At 33.4% G+C, this 17386-nt stretch overlaps 1 protein-coding gene across 1 annotated transcript in view; it reads left to right on the plus strand.

The window, feature by feature from the left end:
* LOC132552796 (G protein-coupled receptor kinase 5-like) overlaps positions 1–14211 on the plus strand; it is a 44163-nt gene extending 29952 nt beyond the window's left edge. Inside the window, exons 5-16 of the mRNA XM_060216990.1 lie at positions 1396–1499; positions 4335–4427; positions 4944–5148; positions 6198–6388; positions 6992–7029; positions 7195–7284; positions 7884–7972; positions 8127–8246; positions 9237–9380; positions 11639–11776; positions 12403–12537; positions 12848–14211. Coding sequence (XP_060072973.1) covers positions 1396–1499; positions 4335–4427; positions 4944–5148; positions 6198–6388; positions 6992–7029; positions 7195–7284; positions 7884–7972; positions 8127–8246; positions 9237–9380; positions 11639–11776; positions 12403–12537; positions 12848–12865 — 1365 coding nt within the window. The 3' untranslated portion in view covers positions 12866–14211. The remainder of the gene's footprint in view (positions 1–1395; positions 1500–4334; positions 4428–4943; positions 5149–6197; positions 6389–6991; positions 7030–7194; positions 7285–7883; positions 7973–8126; positions 8247–9236; positions 9381–11638; positions 11777–12402; positions 12538–12847) is intronic.
* The last annotated feature ends 3175 nt before the right edge of the window (positions 14212–17386 follow it).

A 17386-nucleotide genomic window follows, 5' to 3' on the forward strand; every position in this document is an offset into this window, starting at 1 on the left:
AAGCCATGCAGTTCCTTTCAGATCATGTTGACTTACATAGAGATATCCGTGATATAATTTTGAGATAATTCAACAAGTATTGGAGATATTTGGTTCAAGGGAATACTTCTGGAACCAGTTTTGGCCGTCATTGTTCTAAAATCATATTCAGGCAAAGTGATTTGAATGTCTCAAATTTTATGATGTAAGGATAGTATTTGGCACATTTTGGGATTAACTAAACATTATGTGTTGTATTTTCAGTAATACCCATAAAAAGTACAATATGATACATTCAAGGACTTGTACAATTCTATATTACCCCCCCCCCCCCCCCCCCCCCCCCCCCCCCCTTGATACCTTATCCCATTTGATCCCTATTTCCAGATATGTCATCTATTTCCAAACACATTTGTGTTTGCTTGCTGGGTTCATCACCTTGTGAACAGCCAGGTTAATAATGTGGTTGGGTCTCTATGTAGTAGTTGGTGACTGTGTTACTGAACAGCATGCAGGAGACCCATTGCATGCCATAGAGAGTAATTAAAGTGTCTTACCCACGTCAACACAAACTTGTCTGATTCTGAGCTTCCAATTAACACACACTGCCATGAGTAGGGATTGTTGAAAGAATTTCAATCAAGGTTACATAGGCCAGTGCTTCACACACACACACACACACACACACACACACACACACACACACACACACACACACACACACACACACACACACACACACACACACACACACACACACACACACACACACACACACACACACACACACACACACACACACACACACACACACACACACACACACACACACACACACACACACACACACACACACACACACACACACACACACACACACACACACACACACACACACACACACACACACACACACACACACACACACACACACACACACACACACACACACACACACACACACACACACACACACACACACACACACACACACACACACACACACACACACACACACACACACACACACACACACACACACACACACACACACACACACACACACACACACACACACACACACACACACACACACACACACACACACACACACACACACACACACACACACACACACACACACACACACACACACACACACATGAGCTAAGAGGTCCCTAACCTGGTAGTTTGCTTACTCACATGAACTGCAATTTCAAAAGAATACCTTGTGTAAGAGTTTGCCTTGCTCACTGTAAAGTATATTACTTTCCAGAGGAAAAATGTCTAGAACATTTGTGAAGCTACAGGGTCCTATATTCATTAATTCTTTATAAAGATTTTTTTGTAACAGTAAAATATTGATGATTGTATTAATACTTGTGTACTACCATGATTACTCTTGTTATATTTCAGTCTCCAGATTATGTCAGTCAAATAAACGGTAATCATGTCACCGCCATTAAAGAGTCGATCTCGGACAACACATCAGGGAAAGAACTGTTTAACACATGTACACAGTAAGTTGTCACCGCCATATCTTAAATGGAAAATATTTAACGATACTGAGTAGCTGATCTTTTTCACAGGTCAAAATTTTCTTTGTAATTTTCTAATAAAGTTGTCACATTATATTTAAATGAATGAAAAATTTGCAATTTGGATGTGAAAGAACATCAAATACACACTTGCCTCATTATCTCAGAGTTTGAATTTTTGCAGTTAGCATGTTTATTACTTAAAATTTTCAAAACTGGCAGAAAATTTCCAGATTAAGGAAATATTTCATATTTCAGCTCAGCATTAAAATTCAAAGACCAAATTAGTATCAATAGGTCATGATCCTAGTCTTAATGATAGACTTCTATTTCCTTTAGAATCTTTTGTTCATCAGCAATATCATGTTTGTGTGATGACAATTATTGGAATTATTGGAAGTTACTATGCTCTGTGTTGTATGGATGGTTAGAAAACATGTTCAATCATCTTGGTGGTTTTGTAAGGGTTCCCTAATACCATATTACATCCGAATGACGTCATTGTCGCAAGCTGAGGGTAATTACTTAGAGCTATTAGGCCAAAAATGATTGAAGTTGTGTTTCTATTAGCAAATGAGAATAGGTTCATATGGGTATGCTTGTGTTTTATGAGTTTATCAGTTCCTTATCAGTAAGTGTGTCATATACCAAGATACAGCCAATAGTATCAAATTCTTCCTTTCAAAAATATGTAGTTTATAATACTTGTCCTGAAAGACTTAACAAGTTTTGATTAAATTTCACAAGGATTATTCTTGGAATAAAGGAATTAAGTTTGGTGTAATTAAAAAATGTGACTTTTCTATTTTAACTGGTGGGGCAACTGAAATGAAGAGTTCAAATTAGGATTACCGTATTTGTCCATGAGCCTGGAAATAAGTCCACCTGTAATTACTTCCGCAGTATTATTAAAAAAACGCCCTTTTATTCCCGGCAATAAAACCATCACATTCAGGATAATATCCCATCAATAGATATTTAATAGATATACTTGTGAACATTTTCCTTTTAGGTATTATTTTTTCGAAGCCCTGATGTAAATTTTATGATTCTTGGATGCATGGATTATTACTGTATCACTGGAATTTTTTTTTATAAATGAACAATATTTGCTTGTTAATTTTCTGATTCAGGCTGATTTGATATTCAAGATGGCTACCTTGGCCTCTGATTGGCTTATATAGAGATTTATATTTAGTCGTAATCAAATATATAATAATAATCATGATAATTGTCTAAAGTTAACTGAAGTGTTTCAACTTTTTGTTTTGTTTAGATAACATCAATAATGTGTAAGCCATTGTACTTATATTTTGGAAATGACAAATTTGTGTCTTAGAAAGCATACACTGTTGCATTACAAGTGTTCATATACTGAAACACTGGAAGTTATGAGAGGTATCTTTGAGTAAAAGCCAAGTGCTTTTAGTGGTATTTAATATTTTCCACATTCAAGGAAACAATTTATGTCTTTTTGGGGCTGATTAAGGGTCCAATTTACAATTGCAATTATTTCAAATGTCGGCAAAATTCCTAAAATTAGCAATTTAATCTTGAAAAGTTCTTTCTTAATACATTTTTATTCCTAAAATGAGGCAAAGATGAACAATCCAAAACCAGTGGAGAAAACTTCAGACAATGTTTTTTATGCCCCCTGAGATTGAAGAACAGTGAACATATTGTTTTTTGTCCAGTTTGTCTATTTTAGGATTTCCAGGGAGTAACTTTATTTTTACTGTCTGATCTGAACTTTTATATATTGATTTATATCAATAAGATCTCTTATTAATTTATCATTGGTCAAAATCAGTCAACATTTGTGAGAGATAATGGACTTAAATCCCTGAAAGAGAAATTTTTGTTTTGTTTCTGTCAGATATCTTTTTTTACAGTCCAATTTGTACCAAATTTGATATTTTGATTTATATTGTGATCATAGTTGACTTTGATATTTGATGCCATATTTACAGATTAAAAAAAAGTTAGATAATTCCTTTGCTTCTGACAAATAAGTTTGGAATTTCACATTAAGATTAGAATCAAATTAATATGCTTTATATCAAATTAGTTCTGTTTTGGTCAAAATCTGCGAGACTTATCTGAGTTACAGAATTTAAAAAAATATATTATTTTTGTTTCAAATAACTTAAATTTTCACTTCCAGACATGAACCAAATTTTCAATGTTTTTTTTTTTAAGATCTTAAATTAGATCAATATCTGTTAAAATCTGTGACTATTTTCCAGAGCTATGGGACTTAAATTAAATCAATATTGGTTAAAATCTGTGTTTATTTACGGGACTTAAGTCATGAAAATAATAGAAATGGGGTAAAATCTACAAGTCTCTCCTTTCCTTTGGTGGACTTTGATACATGTGTTAGTTGCATTTCACTTTCCCTAATTTGTAGAGTGTGTCCCATAGTCGCCATGACAATCAGCATCTTACACCCTTTTAGAAAACAGTTTTCTATTTAGCACATGCATTCCAGTGACCTTTCACTTGATTGGATCACCTTTGTTCACCCTCTCTTGTGGTGTATTACAAAAATGACTTTCAGTTGAATGTCCTAGCTTTCATGTTTTATGTTTTCGTGCTTAACCTCGAGTGTTTCTCAAACACATCTTTTTAAAATCTAAACGCATGTAATAAATCAGTGGGTAACAATAAGTAATTTTGGTATATTTAGGGAAGAAAGCCCTAAGGGATATATATATATAAATGTAATTAAAAATTTTGTTTAAAGTCCGTAAATATTTTTTTTCCTAAAAAGATCATCATTTCTTTTAATCAGTATTTAAACCTTTTGTTTTCCAGGATAATATTAGAATATTTACATGGAGAGCCATTCAGAGAGTTTTTAGATAGTATGTATTTTAAGCGGTACCTACAGTGGAAATGGCTTGAAGGGTGAGTTGATTTTTGTCTCTTATAACTCTCTTTTTTTGATGTTTTTGCCTCCATTATCTCTCTCACATATTTCAGTTAAAACACTAAGGTCCTTGCAGGCATTTAAATGATGGCTGTAGAGCTGTGTACAGTATTGTTGGAAATGAAGAATATATTAAATACTTCACACAAGTTTGCAGACTCTATTGATTTATATAGTACAGAAAACGACTGTTAAATAAAGGATTTTCTTAAAATTTGCAATGGCAAAGGGAGGTAAATCTAACCAAGTTTCAAAAATCGAAATGCGGAATGTGATAATTCAGTATAGAAAATTGTTATTAAAGAGCATTCCATGAGAGTTTGAAACTGTAATTCTTCCTATTTAAGGAGGAAATAATGTTTGTTTTTAAACATTTAATTTTGATTTTGTTGCTTTATTTGAAATGGGCTTCTGGATTTCAATCTTATAAAAAACATTAAAAAGAAGGAAAGAGCTTGGAATGGTTTGTGATGATTTCTGATTTTATATTTCAGACAACCTGTAACCAAGAACACATTTCGGATGTACCGGGTTTTGGGGAAGGGTGGGTTTGGGGAAGTGTGTGCATGTCAAGTGAGGGCTACTGGTAAAATGTATGCATGTAAGAAGCTGGAAAAGAAAAGGATAAAGAAGCGGAATGGCGAGAGGATGGCTCTCAATGAAAAGCAAATTCTACAAAAAGTTAATTCACGGTTTGTTGTAAGTATATCATTATCATTTTTAGGCTACAACTTAAACAGAAAGTATTAGCGGCTGACTAATACTAGTGTGTAACAAGCTATGTGTGATTATCATACATAACCTATGAGAACCAGGTGGCAAAGATAAAGATTTTATTACTGTCACTTTATGTTGGTTTTATAGCTTCTTGTATACTTCAAACACTTCATAACTTGTGTGATGTCAGATTTTGATAGAGTTATCTCCCTTACACCAACCAAAGTTTTTCTTTTTATAACACCAATGTACATTCTTGAGATTGTGCTGCTGTCAACACTCATGATGTGGGTTATCCCACATTGTCATTTACATTAAGAAACTGTTGAAGTCGAATCATTGTCTGAAAGGATTTCAGCATTGTCTCTACGTTTACCAAAATTTATCTTCAAGTCAATAAATATTTGATGTTGAAAATCAATTCCCATAAGTCCACTTTGATAGCAGCGAGTCTGAGTTTCTGACTGACTAAAGATTGTCTCAGTTTTCAACGTGACCAAATTTACACATTGTTTCTTACCTCCAAGCCTTATCCTATACAACATTTATGTTATTGAAGATATTAAATAGCCTATATAGATATTGTTTATGTTCCCTAGGTTAACCTAGCCTATGTAGATTTTTTTCCTGTTCCTTAAGTAAGTCTAGCCAATAAAGATATTTTATCTCTTCCCTAGGTTTGCCTGGCCTGTATAGATTTTGTATCTTTTCCTCAGGCTAGCCTAGACTATATAGATTTTGTATCTCTGTTCTCAAGGTTAGCCTAGCCTATGTAGATTTTATATTTCTTCCCTTGGTTAGCCTAACCTATTAAAATTTTGTATCTCTACCCAAGGTTAGGCTAGCATATATATATTTTTTATCTCTTCCCTTGGTTAGCCTAGCCTATTAAAATTCTGTATCTCTGTTCTCAAGGATAGCCTAGCCTATTAAGATTTTGTATCTCTACCCAAGGTTAGCCTAGTCTAATAGATTTTATATCTCTTCCCTAGGTTAACCTAGTCTATATAGATTTTGTATCTCTTCCCTAGGTTAGCCTAGCCTATGCATTTGAAACCAAAGAGGCATTATGTCTAGTATTAACTCTGATGAATGGGGGTGACCTCAAGTTCCACATTCATAATATGGGGAACCCCGGTTTTGAGGAGGAGCGGGCTGTCTTCTGTGCGGCCGAGATCACATGTGGTCTAGAGGACCTCCAGCAGAAGAGGATAGTGTACAGGTAAGCAGTCATGTATAAAGAAACAAGCAATATGATGACAATGATAGACTTTTTTTTAAAAAGTTATATACATTTTCCTTTCCTTGTGTGAATTTGTCCTTTGCACTAGAAATGTTATTCATTGATTGTCTTGCACAAACATTACTATCATGAATTTTCTGACGTTGTGAATAACGAAATTTGTAACTAAATGAAAAATAATTCCATGATTACTCACAGCATTAATAACAAAAATAAAGGTGAAAAAAACCCCAAATATATATGTATGATGTTATTTAAATTATTACTAAAATATGGTTTAATTATCTAGGTAATATTTTTTACAAGAAAAAGGAAAATAATACAAATCCACTGGTATATACACATGATTATACATGTATATCTATATATATATCTCAAAGTGTGAAAGAGAATTTTACACATTTTCTTTTGGTGTTATTATGATGAATTTAAATTACCCATAATTATATGAGATAAAAAAGTATCTAGGCCTTTACCTGATCATTCTTTTGATCTATTACAGCAACTTTCAGAAACAGTTGTAAATTTATAGAAATCAAATACTTAATTTACATTCTAATTCTTATTTCTAACTTATTACAGAGATTTGAAACCTGAAAATATTCTCCTGGATGACTTTGGTAAGTGTACAGTATTTATGTATGTTATTCAGACCTATTTGTTAAAGGATAGAAAAAATGTTACCAGGTTATCAAGTTAATGATAAAAATACCACAACTTTTGTAATTTAAAACAATTTGCTAACTATAAGCAAAAACTAGAATCACTGTTTTGCCTTTTTACAGGTCACTTAAGGATTTCTGATCTGGGACTTGCAGAGGAGGTACCAGATGGGGAAACCATTAAAGGCCGTGTTGGAACAGTAGGATACATGGGTAAGGGAAACCCCTTTTGGACCTCACTGTAAAGGACCCACTGTAAAGAGTGTTTCACTGAAAAGATGATTAAGGTCTCTGAAGTACTTGAGGGAAAGTAAAACCCCTTTCTTGGTTCTGTATGAAGTGTGGGTTACCAGATGGGGAAATCATTAGTGTTTTTAGTAAAGTAGTATACTTGGGTAAGTTAAAAGTCTGTTGCTGCTTCTCTGTGAAGGGGAAAATTATGGATTTTGAAGAGATTATGGTTGTAAAAATGTTCTTGGAGCACAAGATCATACTTCATTCATGATGAAAAAACTTTTAGTTGATAAAAGATGAAAAATATAAAACATACATTAAATTTACATGATTTGTGAAATCAGCAAAGGATGAATTCAGATAAAAAAAAGTCAATTCTGTGAATGTACATATTTTCTTGGTTATCTGATCTTACTGCTGAAGATATTGTGCTAAAATATGATTGTGCTTATTGTTTGAATGACCAAATTCATCATTGTGCTTAGTTGTTTAAAATTGATATAATGCTTAAATTTGATTGCACCAAAATTTTTGCAGTAATCATTGAAATCATGATAACATAAATTTTGATTTTACAGCTCCGGAGGTGGTGAAAAATGAGCGGTACTCCTTCAGCCCAGACTGGTGGGGACTTGGCTGTATCATATATGAAATGATCGAGGGCAAGGTACAAATTAATATAGCTGTACTGATTATGATCAGGTGACCCCTTGCCTTTTTATCAACAATTGGGGTATCCTACCATGGCCATCTATGTTAAAGATTGTGTAGTATCTCATTGTGAGATGTATGAATAGTCAGGTGATTCTTTATGTTTTCAGAGTCCGTTCCGGGCAAGGAAAGAAAAGGTAAAAAGGGATGAAGTAGATCGTCGTGTTAGGGAGGACCGAGAGGTGTACTCATCCAAATTCTCAGAGGACTGCAGGGATATATGTACTCAGGTAAGTCAGTTATTAACTCAGAATCATACTCTAGTCACCTCGTACTCGGATGAGTCACTTGTTGACTTGTAATAGTATCATACTCAGTTGAGTCAGTTATTGACTCAGAACCATTATATACAGCATGTACATGAATGAGTCACTTATTTACCTGGAACTGTCAATACTCAGCTTGTATACTCGAGTGAGTTACCTTTCTTCTTGATGGTGTCATTGTATATCCTAGAATGAAAAGTGAGATACAATATTGTCATGTCAATATTGATATGTTTTCACTTTCGAAAAAATAATTTCTCGTAAGTCTTATTTGGTTAGTTTAGAAGTATAAAAAAAGATCTATGTCATCAGAAATGTGTTGTTATATTAGTGGACTTATTGATCTGATAAGATACTTTTTGTGTATATATGACACCCTTTAAAGATGATGAATTCTCAATTTATTCTGCCGTTCAATGAATATAATTATGTAATATGTTTTGTATATTAAACATGTGTAATATAACATATTGTGATGTCAGGTACTCGGATTGCATTTTGATGTAACAAAGTAGACCACTGATATAGAGCTCGAATGACTTCAAGTTTGATAAGAGATATCAATTTTCTATAACATTTTCCTGAATAATTGATCATGTGAAAAAAGGGAATTTAAGACTTGTTTCCATTTAATGTGTGATTTGTGAATCTTCTTGCAAATTTGTAAGTTTAGCTCATCAAACATTGAAAAATTTTTTGAAGGTTTGTTTCATCAATCACAATATCAAATGGGAACTCTTGTACAAACCTGTATATATTTTATTTTGAGAAACAGTAACAAAAGACAATACTTACAATATATTGGAAAATTTCTGGTTAAAAAAAAAACAGGAAAAAATCTGGCTGGAAACAGTGAACAGATGATGTTTTTACAATATTTGAAGCTTTGATGCATATTTTGATCTCATTCTGCTTGGTTATGGAGCTTGAGGTTTGTGAATGATATTTTCACAGCTGTTACAAAAAGACCCAAACCTCAGACTGGGTTGTACTTGTGGAAAAAATGGTGCCAAAGAGGTGAAAAGCCATCCATTCTTCAAAACGATCAACTTTCGACGGTTACAAGCTGGTGTGTGTGATCCCCCCTTTGTACCAGATGTAAGTTTTGTATTTGAGGTCCAGAATGCTTTTGGTTTCAGATTTGGTTTTTAATTAGAATTCAGAAGTGAAGTGAAAAATTTGTTTTAATAACCTGAGAGGTAGGATTGGAAAGAATACATTTCACCTGATGTTCTGTGATTTGCTGAACAGCAGTCTTATTCTGTGGAGATTTGATATATTAGATTAATGATAACAAATTAATGGAAGAGTAGAAATTTAGCGTTTTGTTGGTGTGTTATGTGTGGGAAACTTTTACCTAAAAACAATTAAGGGAAATGGAGAAGACAAAAACGATAAAGAAATGTATTGTTGTAGCAGACTGTTTTCCATGGCCTTTTTTACGATAGAAGTTTTGCCACCATTAAACTCCGTCTCTATCACTGTTGTCATTTCCTAGCAGTCACAGTACACCTCTGTAAATGGCTCACAGACAACTAATTGTTGTCCTTTTGGTCAGGATCAAAGTTTGACAATCGGCTAAAGCTATGGCGACATTCCTGACAACACCAACAAGGGACACAGCTGTAGACTGTTTTACATGTGATCAATCAGCATAAAAGATAACGTTTCTGCTTTTGGAGATGTTCTATGCCAATGTTGAAGTCAAATTACTATCAGTTACCACCTGATGTCACAGAATATGAACATGTATTTTGAGAAGACGTCAGTAGTTGAAAAGTGAAAGTACAAAATTAAACACAAAGGTTGAGAACTGTTTGCTCAAATTTAATCTTCCAGGATAAAATCCATAACATTTATAGTTGAGTAAGTTGATGAAACAATTTCTCAAATGAACAAATATTCATTCTCAAAATAGTGAAACAGACAACTAAACATAAAAATAATGAAATACTTTCTCATCAACACGATCATGTTTTTCAAGATTTTGAAATGGCATGAGTCATTTACAGAGGTGTTACTTAGGCTATCACAATATATTCTGGGAGAGATTATATTAACTTCCAGGTTACAATGGTATATCGTAACCCACCCTAATAAAACTCTGTAGCTTCGTTGTTAAATTCTGTTGGTGTTTCCAGTGGGTTGTTTGGTCATGACTGGTTAGTTTGTTGTTGGTCATTTGAGGAACACAGGTCAGTGAATTACTTGTTCATAGACTGAAATATTTTCAACACTTTATTGACAGCAAGTGTAGATCAAAATGAGGACTGATGAAGCCATGTAGTTATCTCCAAATTAATTCATGGCCTTGTGGTTCGGTTTTGATAGCATCCAAGGCGAAGGATTTGAATATCTGCCATACCTGGTCAATATTCCTGACTTTCTGACTGTGTTTGATTTCTGTTGTGAGCACCACTTTTTGATATCAGTTGGCACTGTTTTTCGTTAGCATGTCAGCAGTTATTTTAAAAAATCCTGTCCTTAGGCATCCAAGAGATGATTGAAGGATTTTTTTCATTGAGTAGGATTTTAATGTTTAAATTAATGTAACTATTCTCAGATTGTCTTTATTTACAGTGTTATTAGCACTTGTTAATAGAGAAACATCACCAGTGATTACAAGTGTACACAAGTTGTAATCTCATTAAAAAACGTTACCTGATTTCTCATTCTATTTTTACTAACATATACATTTAGAACAAAGTATACTGGCACTTTGACTTAGAATTACGTCTTGTATCCATTAACATGTACTTATTACTTGATATAAATGATTAAATTATGATCCTTAAACTCCATGTAACGTTATAGTTAAAACCCATTGGAGACATTCACAATATGGATAATTACTTTCTTAATGTGAATTCTATTAAATCAGCATTATTACTTATTTTTCTTTGTGTATTTGTAGTAAATATGGTCAGATAGATGAAACATGTAAAACTTCTATGGGAAAATCTCATTACCGAATTTCTTCTATAGTGAAATTTGAAGCTGTGAAGATCCCTGAGTGGAGAAATTTTCATTTAATGATTTGCTATTGATATGAACTTCACCATTTTGTACTTATGCACTGAGATATTCAACTTCTTATGTCACCTTAGACTTAGTCTTATGGTAACCTATCGCGATTGCCTTTTTCTGACGTTGTGCCAAATTTCAAAAATTTTCTCAACATGCAGATATGGTTGAATCAGATGCTCTTCATGGATGGAATCTTGTGAAGGTGCTTTACTAAAATTGCCAATTTCATGGCAAAATGTTGTAATCTTAAAAAAAAATGCACACATTTTAAATGCGTCTTTATTTTTTGAAGTGAGGATGTAAATGTCTGTTATGTTTGTTGTTTTCAGAGGAGGGCAGTATACTGCAAGGATGTCCTTGACATTGAGCAGTTTTCAACAGTGAAGGGAGTGAACCTTGACCCCAGTGACGATCGATTTTATAGCAATTTTAGTACAGGAAGTGTGTCAATTCCTTGGCAGAATGAGGTAATATGTAGTGCTCATGGTCTTTAGAATGATTGTATTGAACATCTGTCCAAGTAGGAATGGAAGAAATATTGTAATTGTTTTAGGAATTCATTTTTACACATTCGATGTAAGAAATTCTTAACAATGATAAACCATGTAGAAAAAATATGATATTGGAGGAGAAACTGCAATCCAGGATGTAAAAGAGTTCAGTGCAAAAAAAATGAAATAAGGAATTACAAGTAATTGCAAAATAGTGATGTATATTGGAAATCTGAAAAGAAAAATAATTTCTTATTCTGATTTCTGGGAAAATATTGAACTGCCTGGTCAGGTGTTTGTGCTGTAGTTTATAGCTTATACCTGAAATATTTCCTGGTTAGCAAATTGATACTTTAGGGTGTAAGTCCCATGGAATACTGTAGATCATGAGTTGACAGCAAAGACATCAATTGTAACTGTCAAAAGATGCAAATATCAGTAAAATCTTCCATAGAAACACCATTTGGCATTTATAGGGATCTTATGACTGATTATGGAAATGGTGAAGCAATGTCATTGATTACATCATGATTGCCATTGCTATTTTTTCTGGTATTTGTAATAAAACTCCTACTAGATAAATGGATAAAAATTCTCTACAGATGATCGAGACTGAGTGCTTCAAGGAGTTGAACACATTTGGTGAGAATGACAGTCCCACTTCCGACCTGATGGAGGACCAACCTCCTCCTCCACACCGCACTGGGCTCCTTGACAGAATCTTCAGGCGACAGAGGGTATATTATCTCATATATCAGTAGATCTACACCATATAACAAAGATTTTGGGTTAGCTTTTCAAAAGGCCAATACGTGTATTGAATTTTATCTTAAAACCTTGTTACCATTGTAAGCATTATAGTTGTCATATGCTTGATTAATTTTTGAACGACTCTTCACAAAAATCGGATCAGTTGGGGTTAATGAACATGAATAAACATCACTGATTAACAATAAAAAAGTAAGGGTTTACAGGTTCAGGTATGGTTTTTATTCTAATATATTCTGTCTTCTACAAATTTTCTGAAGTTATTTATTTATTTTGCAGCATCGAGACACTCACTGACGACTACGAATCTCCTGTGCACCGTTGTGTTTGTTGTAAAATACTGGTACCCTGAGAAGCGTATCTTGTTTCTGCAGTTCATCGTGATACCCAGTGACAGTCAAAGCACTTGTGATGCGAGTATTATTGTGAATGTAGAACAGTTTTGTTGTAGACAACAGGGCACCTTTGAAGGAATGACTTAAAAAAGTAGCGATATGACTGACTCAGAATTTGTATGGGACTGGACTAAGAGTTTACCGTCAGTAGTCTCCCCTGTATAGAATCGTGCAGCTACACTTACAACACACTCCCCATGTGGCTTCATGTCAAAGTCATCCAGAATTAGCTGGTATTGATGAACACTACCCCTGCAGGCCAGTACTAGTATTGTTAGATTAACCAATGGCATTTTAGGTGACTTCTTCAAACCACCATATTGTTGAAATGTCTTGGTGAATTTCATTGGTTGAGAAAACTATATTTTGAAATAGAGAGAAGAAAATAATTTGATGACTAGTTAACAAAAATATAATTTCTGTTGAATGTTAATTTCAGGTGTACAAGTAAAATTCCTTCATAGAACAGATGCAGTATGCATTTTTTGCGAGTGTTCACCGTATTGGAAGATTTCATAATTCAAGGATAAATGTTGTTGCTTATCAGTAACTGCAACAATGGATTTCATTGGTGAAGTGGACATGTATTGTTGTATTGAGGGGACAAGATCCCCGTCGGTGTAGTTAAGTAGCGAGCCCATTATGGGTTATGTATTCTAGTCTTGGTGTGTAATGCGGACTCTCGTTGCGAGGATTCGAATTGCAGTGTGTGTGGATGATGTGCTGATTACACTGCTCTGACTTGCCATGAATTGTCTCCCCTAGGTTATCGTGATATGGTGTGTACAAGGTATATAACAGTGAGAAGTGTATGGATATATAGTTTTTTTTAAATATTGAAGCATGATATTGTATTAGCTGTGCAGTAAAGCCTGTCATGTTCTTTTTATAATCACTACTGCCAGGTAATGACTGTTAGGTTGGTTTAAAATCTGGGGAGGGGGGAGAAGGTAGCTATATATAGGTCTGTATATAGATACAACAAAAGTGGAATGTCCAATGAATTCATATCGGCTAAAAAAAAGTTTTGTTTGTCTTTTTTGGAGGGGGAGGGGGTGTTGGTTAGTAACACAGTTCTCTAAGCAGAAAAAATGATCATTAAAATGATGATAACGTCACACTAATTTATGTCTTGTAATGGATTTTTGTGTAGTCCCTGTTGATTGGATCTTATTAACTAATCTTGTCATCTATGAGACTTCAAATAGGAGATTAATGTCATTTTACAAGAATTTAAAACTTCCTGTAATTCAGTCAATATTTTTTGTTTATTTTGGTCTGCTTTGATTTACAGAAAAAGAACAATACAGGTTTTTCTGCACATATGAAATGTCTAAGTTTTGTTAATTTTTTTTCGTGGCCTGATACAACATCAGTGTTCTTTGTGGTCGAACATAAGTATATGTTACACATGCATTTATACCCTCTGATGTCGCTAATTTAATGCATGTTTTAGAGATTAATGGGGGAACATTACATATTTCTTAAAAATTTTTTTTTTTTTTTGGTGATTTGAACTTAGTGCTGTGCTGAATGGAAACTTACAGATTTGTTTCCCAGAATGTTTACAGCAATGTTTTGTAAATGTTTTTTTGTTTATTGAATAGTATTTGTATTTTTACAGTTCTTCATATTATGATTTACAGTGTAAACTAATTGTCATCCTTCATCAGCACCATATTTCTTCATAGTAAACATTACTTTTCCCTGCTCCGTTCAGTCTTTGTAACGTCTGATCAAACTATGAATCCTGCTACCTCATTCCCATGTGAGTCATCATTTGAAGAAACTATAGAAGAAAACCATCATATCTGAGTTTTGGAAACCTGTCGGATCTGACACTTTAGTAACCTGACATGTCTGCCTAATCCAGTATATCTGTAATCCCATTTCTTGTGAAAACTGTTGGATAAAACCTGTGTATTCCATTATCCTGTGTATTCTGTCATCATGTCTAATCTGACAAATCGATAATAGAAAGGAATTTGATAAGTTAGGTTTCATTTTTCTTGAAATTTTTTATAAAATGTATAGGCATATAGGAAAATTTTCAGGGATGTTAAATTAAACCATTGTATGGGTTGGCTACCATGTAGATTAATAGATCCTTTTTCTTGTGAAATATTTTTAACATTTGAATAAATTACTGTTGTCAAAATTTACTATTTGCTAGGATCATACGCTCCTAGAGTAAAGAATAATGACTTTCAGTTTTTCGCACAAGTACCTGGTACAGGGTATGTACTGATGGAAGCAGGCCTTCCATTTGTTTAATGTACAACAAAACAATTGGTAAAGTTGGCTTAAGACCAACAAAGCCGGCCTTTTCTCAACGCTGGTACATTTTGTATCAACATAAAATCAGGTTCAATAAAGCTGGTCTTTTGTCAGAAGCTGGTCTTTGCCCATAGAAGCAATATATGAAGCTGGACTTTAGATTAAAGCTGGTCTTTGAACAAATTTCAAATAAAGCTGGTCTTTAGAAAAGAAAGCTGGTCTTTGTAAAAGCAAACTCAAATCAAACAGATTACTGTTCAAATTGATCGGGTATATGCATAAGCATTATAGCTATCTGGACTTGAGAAAGATTCCGAAGAAAATGTTACCTCTCATATCAAAAATTTTTTTGCGATACAAGACATCAGGAATAGTACTTGAAATAAACTCTTGCCTTTTACTTCCATAAGTTGATCGCCAGAAGGACCATGTTAACAATTAATTATTTTTATTATTGCCATGGTAATGTATCCTTTATTGATGCTAATTTATACAAATAATCTCCCACTAAGTTATATCACGAGGCCTTCAAGTTTTAAATTAATCCCGTTGATTTTCATTTGCCTTTAAACACCAGAATGATTTTGAAGCTTGATAAAAAAAAATTCTGGTCTTCCATTTGTTTTGCTGCAGTTCTTTTTTGTGGCCACAATGACTATGTTATTAAGATTAGAAATATGAGCACTTTGTTAAAATGCACCTGAGTTCACTCCATTTGAATATGGGACATTATGTCCCTAGCACAAATTAGAAAGTAATAGTGAAAATTAAAAAGAAGAGTAATATTTTTTGAGAGAAAGATACTTATATTGTTTCAGAGACAAAATCACCAAATTTTGTACTTAAACTTGTAAGTTATGTGTAATTTGTGTGCTTATTTAATGAATCTTTTCGTGAATGCCTGCAAATATTACTGTAGTTAAAGTTCAAAACTTTTGGGATCATGCATACAACATTCGAGGATACTGTCAAGTTGATTTGACATTGAGGCAGTAGTTGTAATTATACTGGTTAGTTTCCAATCAGATCCTGCACTTCAGATATACTTTGGGTATTAAAAGCTTATTTAGTATAAGTTTGTGAAATTTATTGATATAATTCTTAAAGGTCAAAGAAACACTGAAACAATTTCAATTTGAGGATAACTAGCTACATAATGTTGTACTGATCAAGATGCAGCTGGTCTGCTTCCTTTACAAAATCACTCTGATGTGCTTTGAATAATTGACAACTTCATTTTACAGTTATGTATGAAATTATAATTTTATTGTGTTTAAGCTAGATATTTTAATTTTGTTCATGTTTTGTTGGAAAATTTATTGGTAATACTTAATTTACAAAATTTAATTGCTTTGACATATTTGACCACAGAAAAAAGTTCAATCTTTCCATTGATGTGTCATTGATAACAATCTCTCTGTTGAAGATTATATAAAACATTTCCTGAATTAAGATCCATACACAGAGTGTGAAAGTTTTCATGTAGGGAGGAACTAGGACCATCAAATGCAAATACAGAGGAATTCCGAACCAAAACAAAAGTAAAGTCGCTGATAGAATGTCGAAACCCTTTGGACTAGATAAACGTCTCATAATACTCAAATGTGACACTTATACATAGCTAATGCATGGGTATCAGAAACTCTCTAATCAAAATGGGGGTACTTTGGAAGATCATGTCAAAAGCAAGCAAACATCATTTAAAGAAAAAAAAACTAAAGAAAAACTAAAAAATCTTCATGTACCCACCCTAATTTTTTTCAAGTAGAGACTGGAAACTTTTTTATGGCCATATAGAAATGATGTAGTCCTTCAGGGTATAATTGTTTGAGCTTTGACTGGGCCTGTCTGGGCATAGCAAGACAATGAAAATAGGACCAATGATTATGAATGGCCAATAAAATCACGATCAAGTCTGTTAAATTAAATACATGTATTATTAAGTTGTTTTTTCGCTTTCACAAAATTCTTGAAGTTCAGCTTTTCCTTAACTATATGTACCTCATAGCTATTTAAGTTTTGAAACTTAATTTCTGCCAGATATCCTGAAGAGAATCATCAAGTAATTTGTATATTCATGAATTAATGAGTGCTTTGAATGTATATTGATGAATTAGAGTCATTTGCATATTAATGATGAATTTTA

The sequence above is a fragment of the Ylistrum balloti genome, unplaced genomic scaffold (genome assembly GCF_031769215.1).
Source record: "Ylistrum balloti isolate Yb309-2 unplaced genomic scaffold, AGI_CSIRO_Ybal_v1 Utg370280, whole genome shotgun sequence".
NCBI classification, from domain to species: domain Eukaryota; kingdom Metazoa; phylum Mollusca; class Bivalvia; order Pectinida; family Pectinidae; genus Ylistrum; species Ylistrum balloti.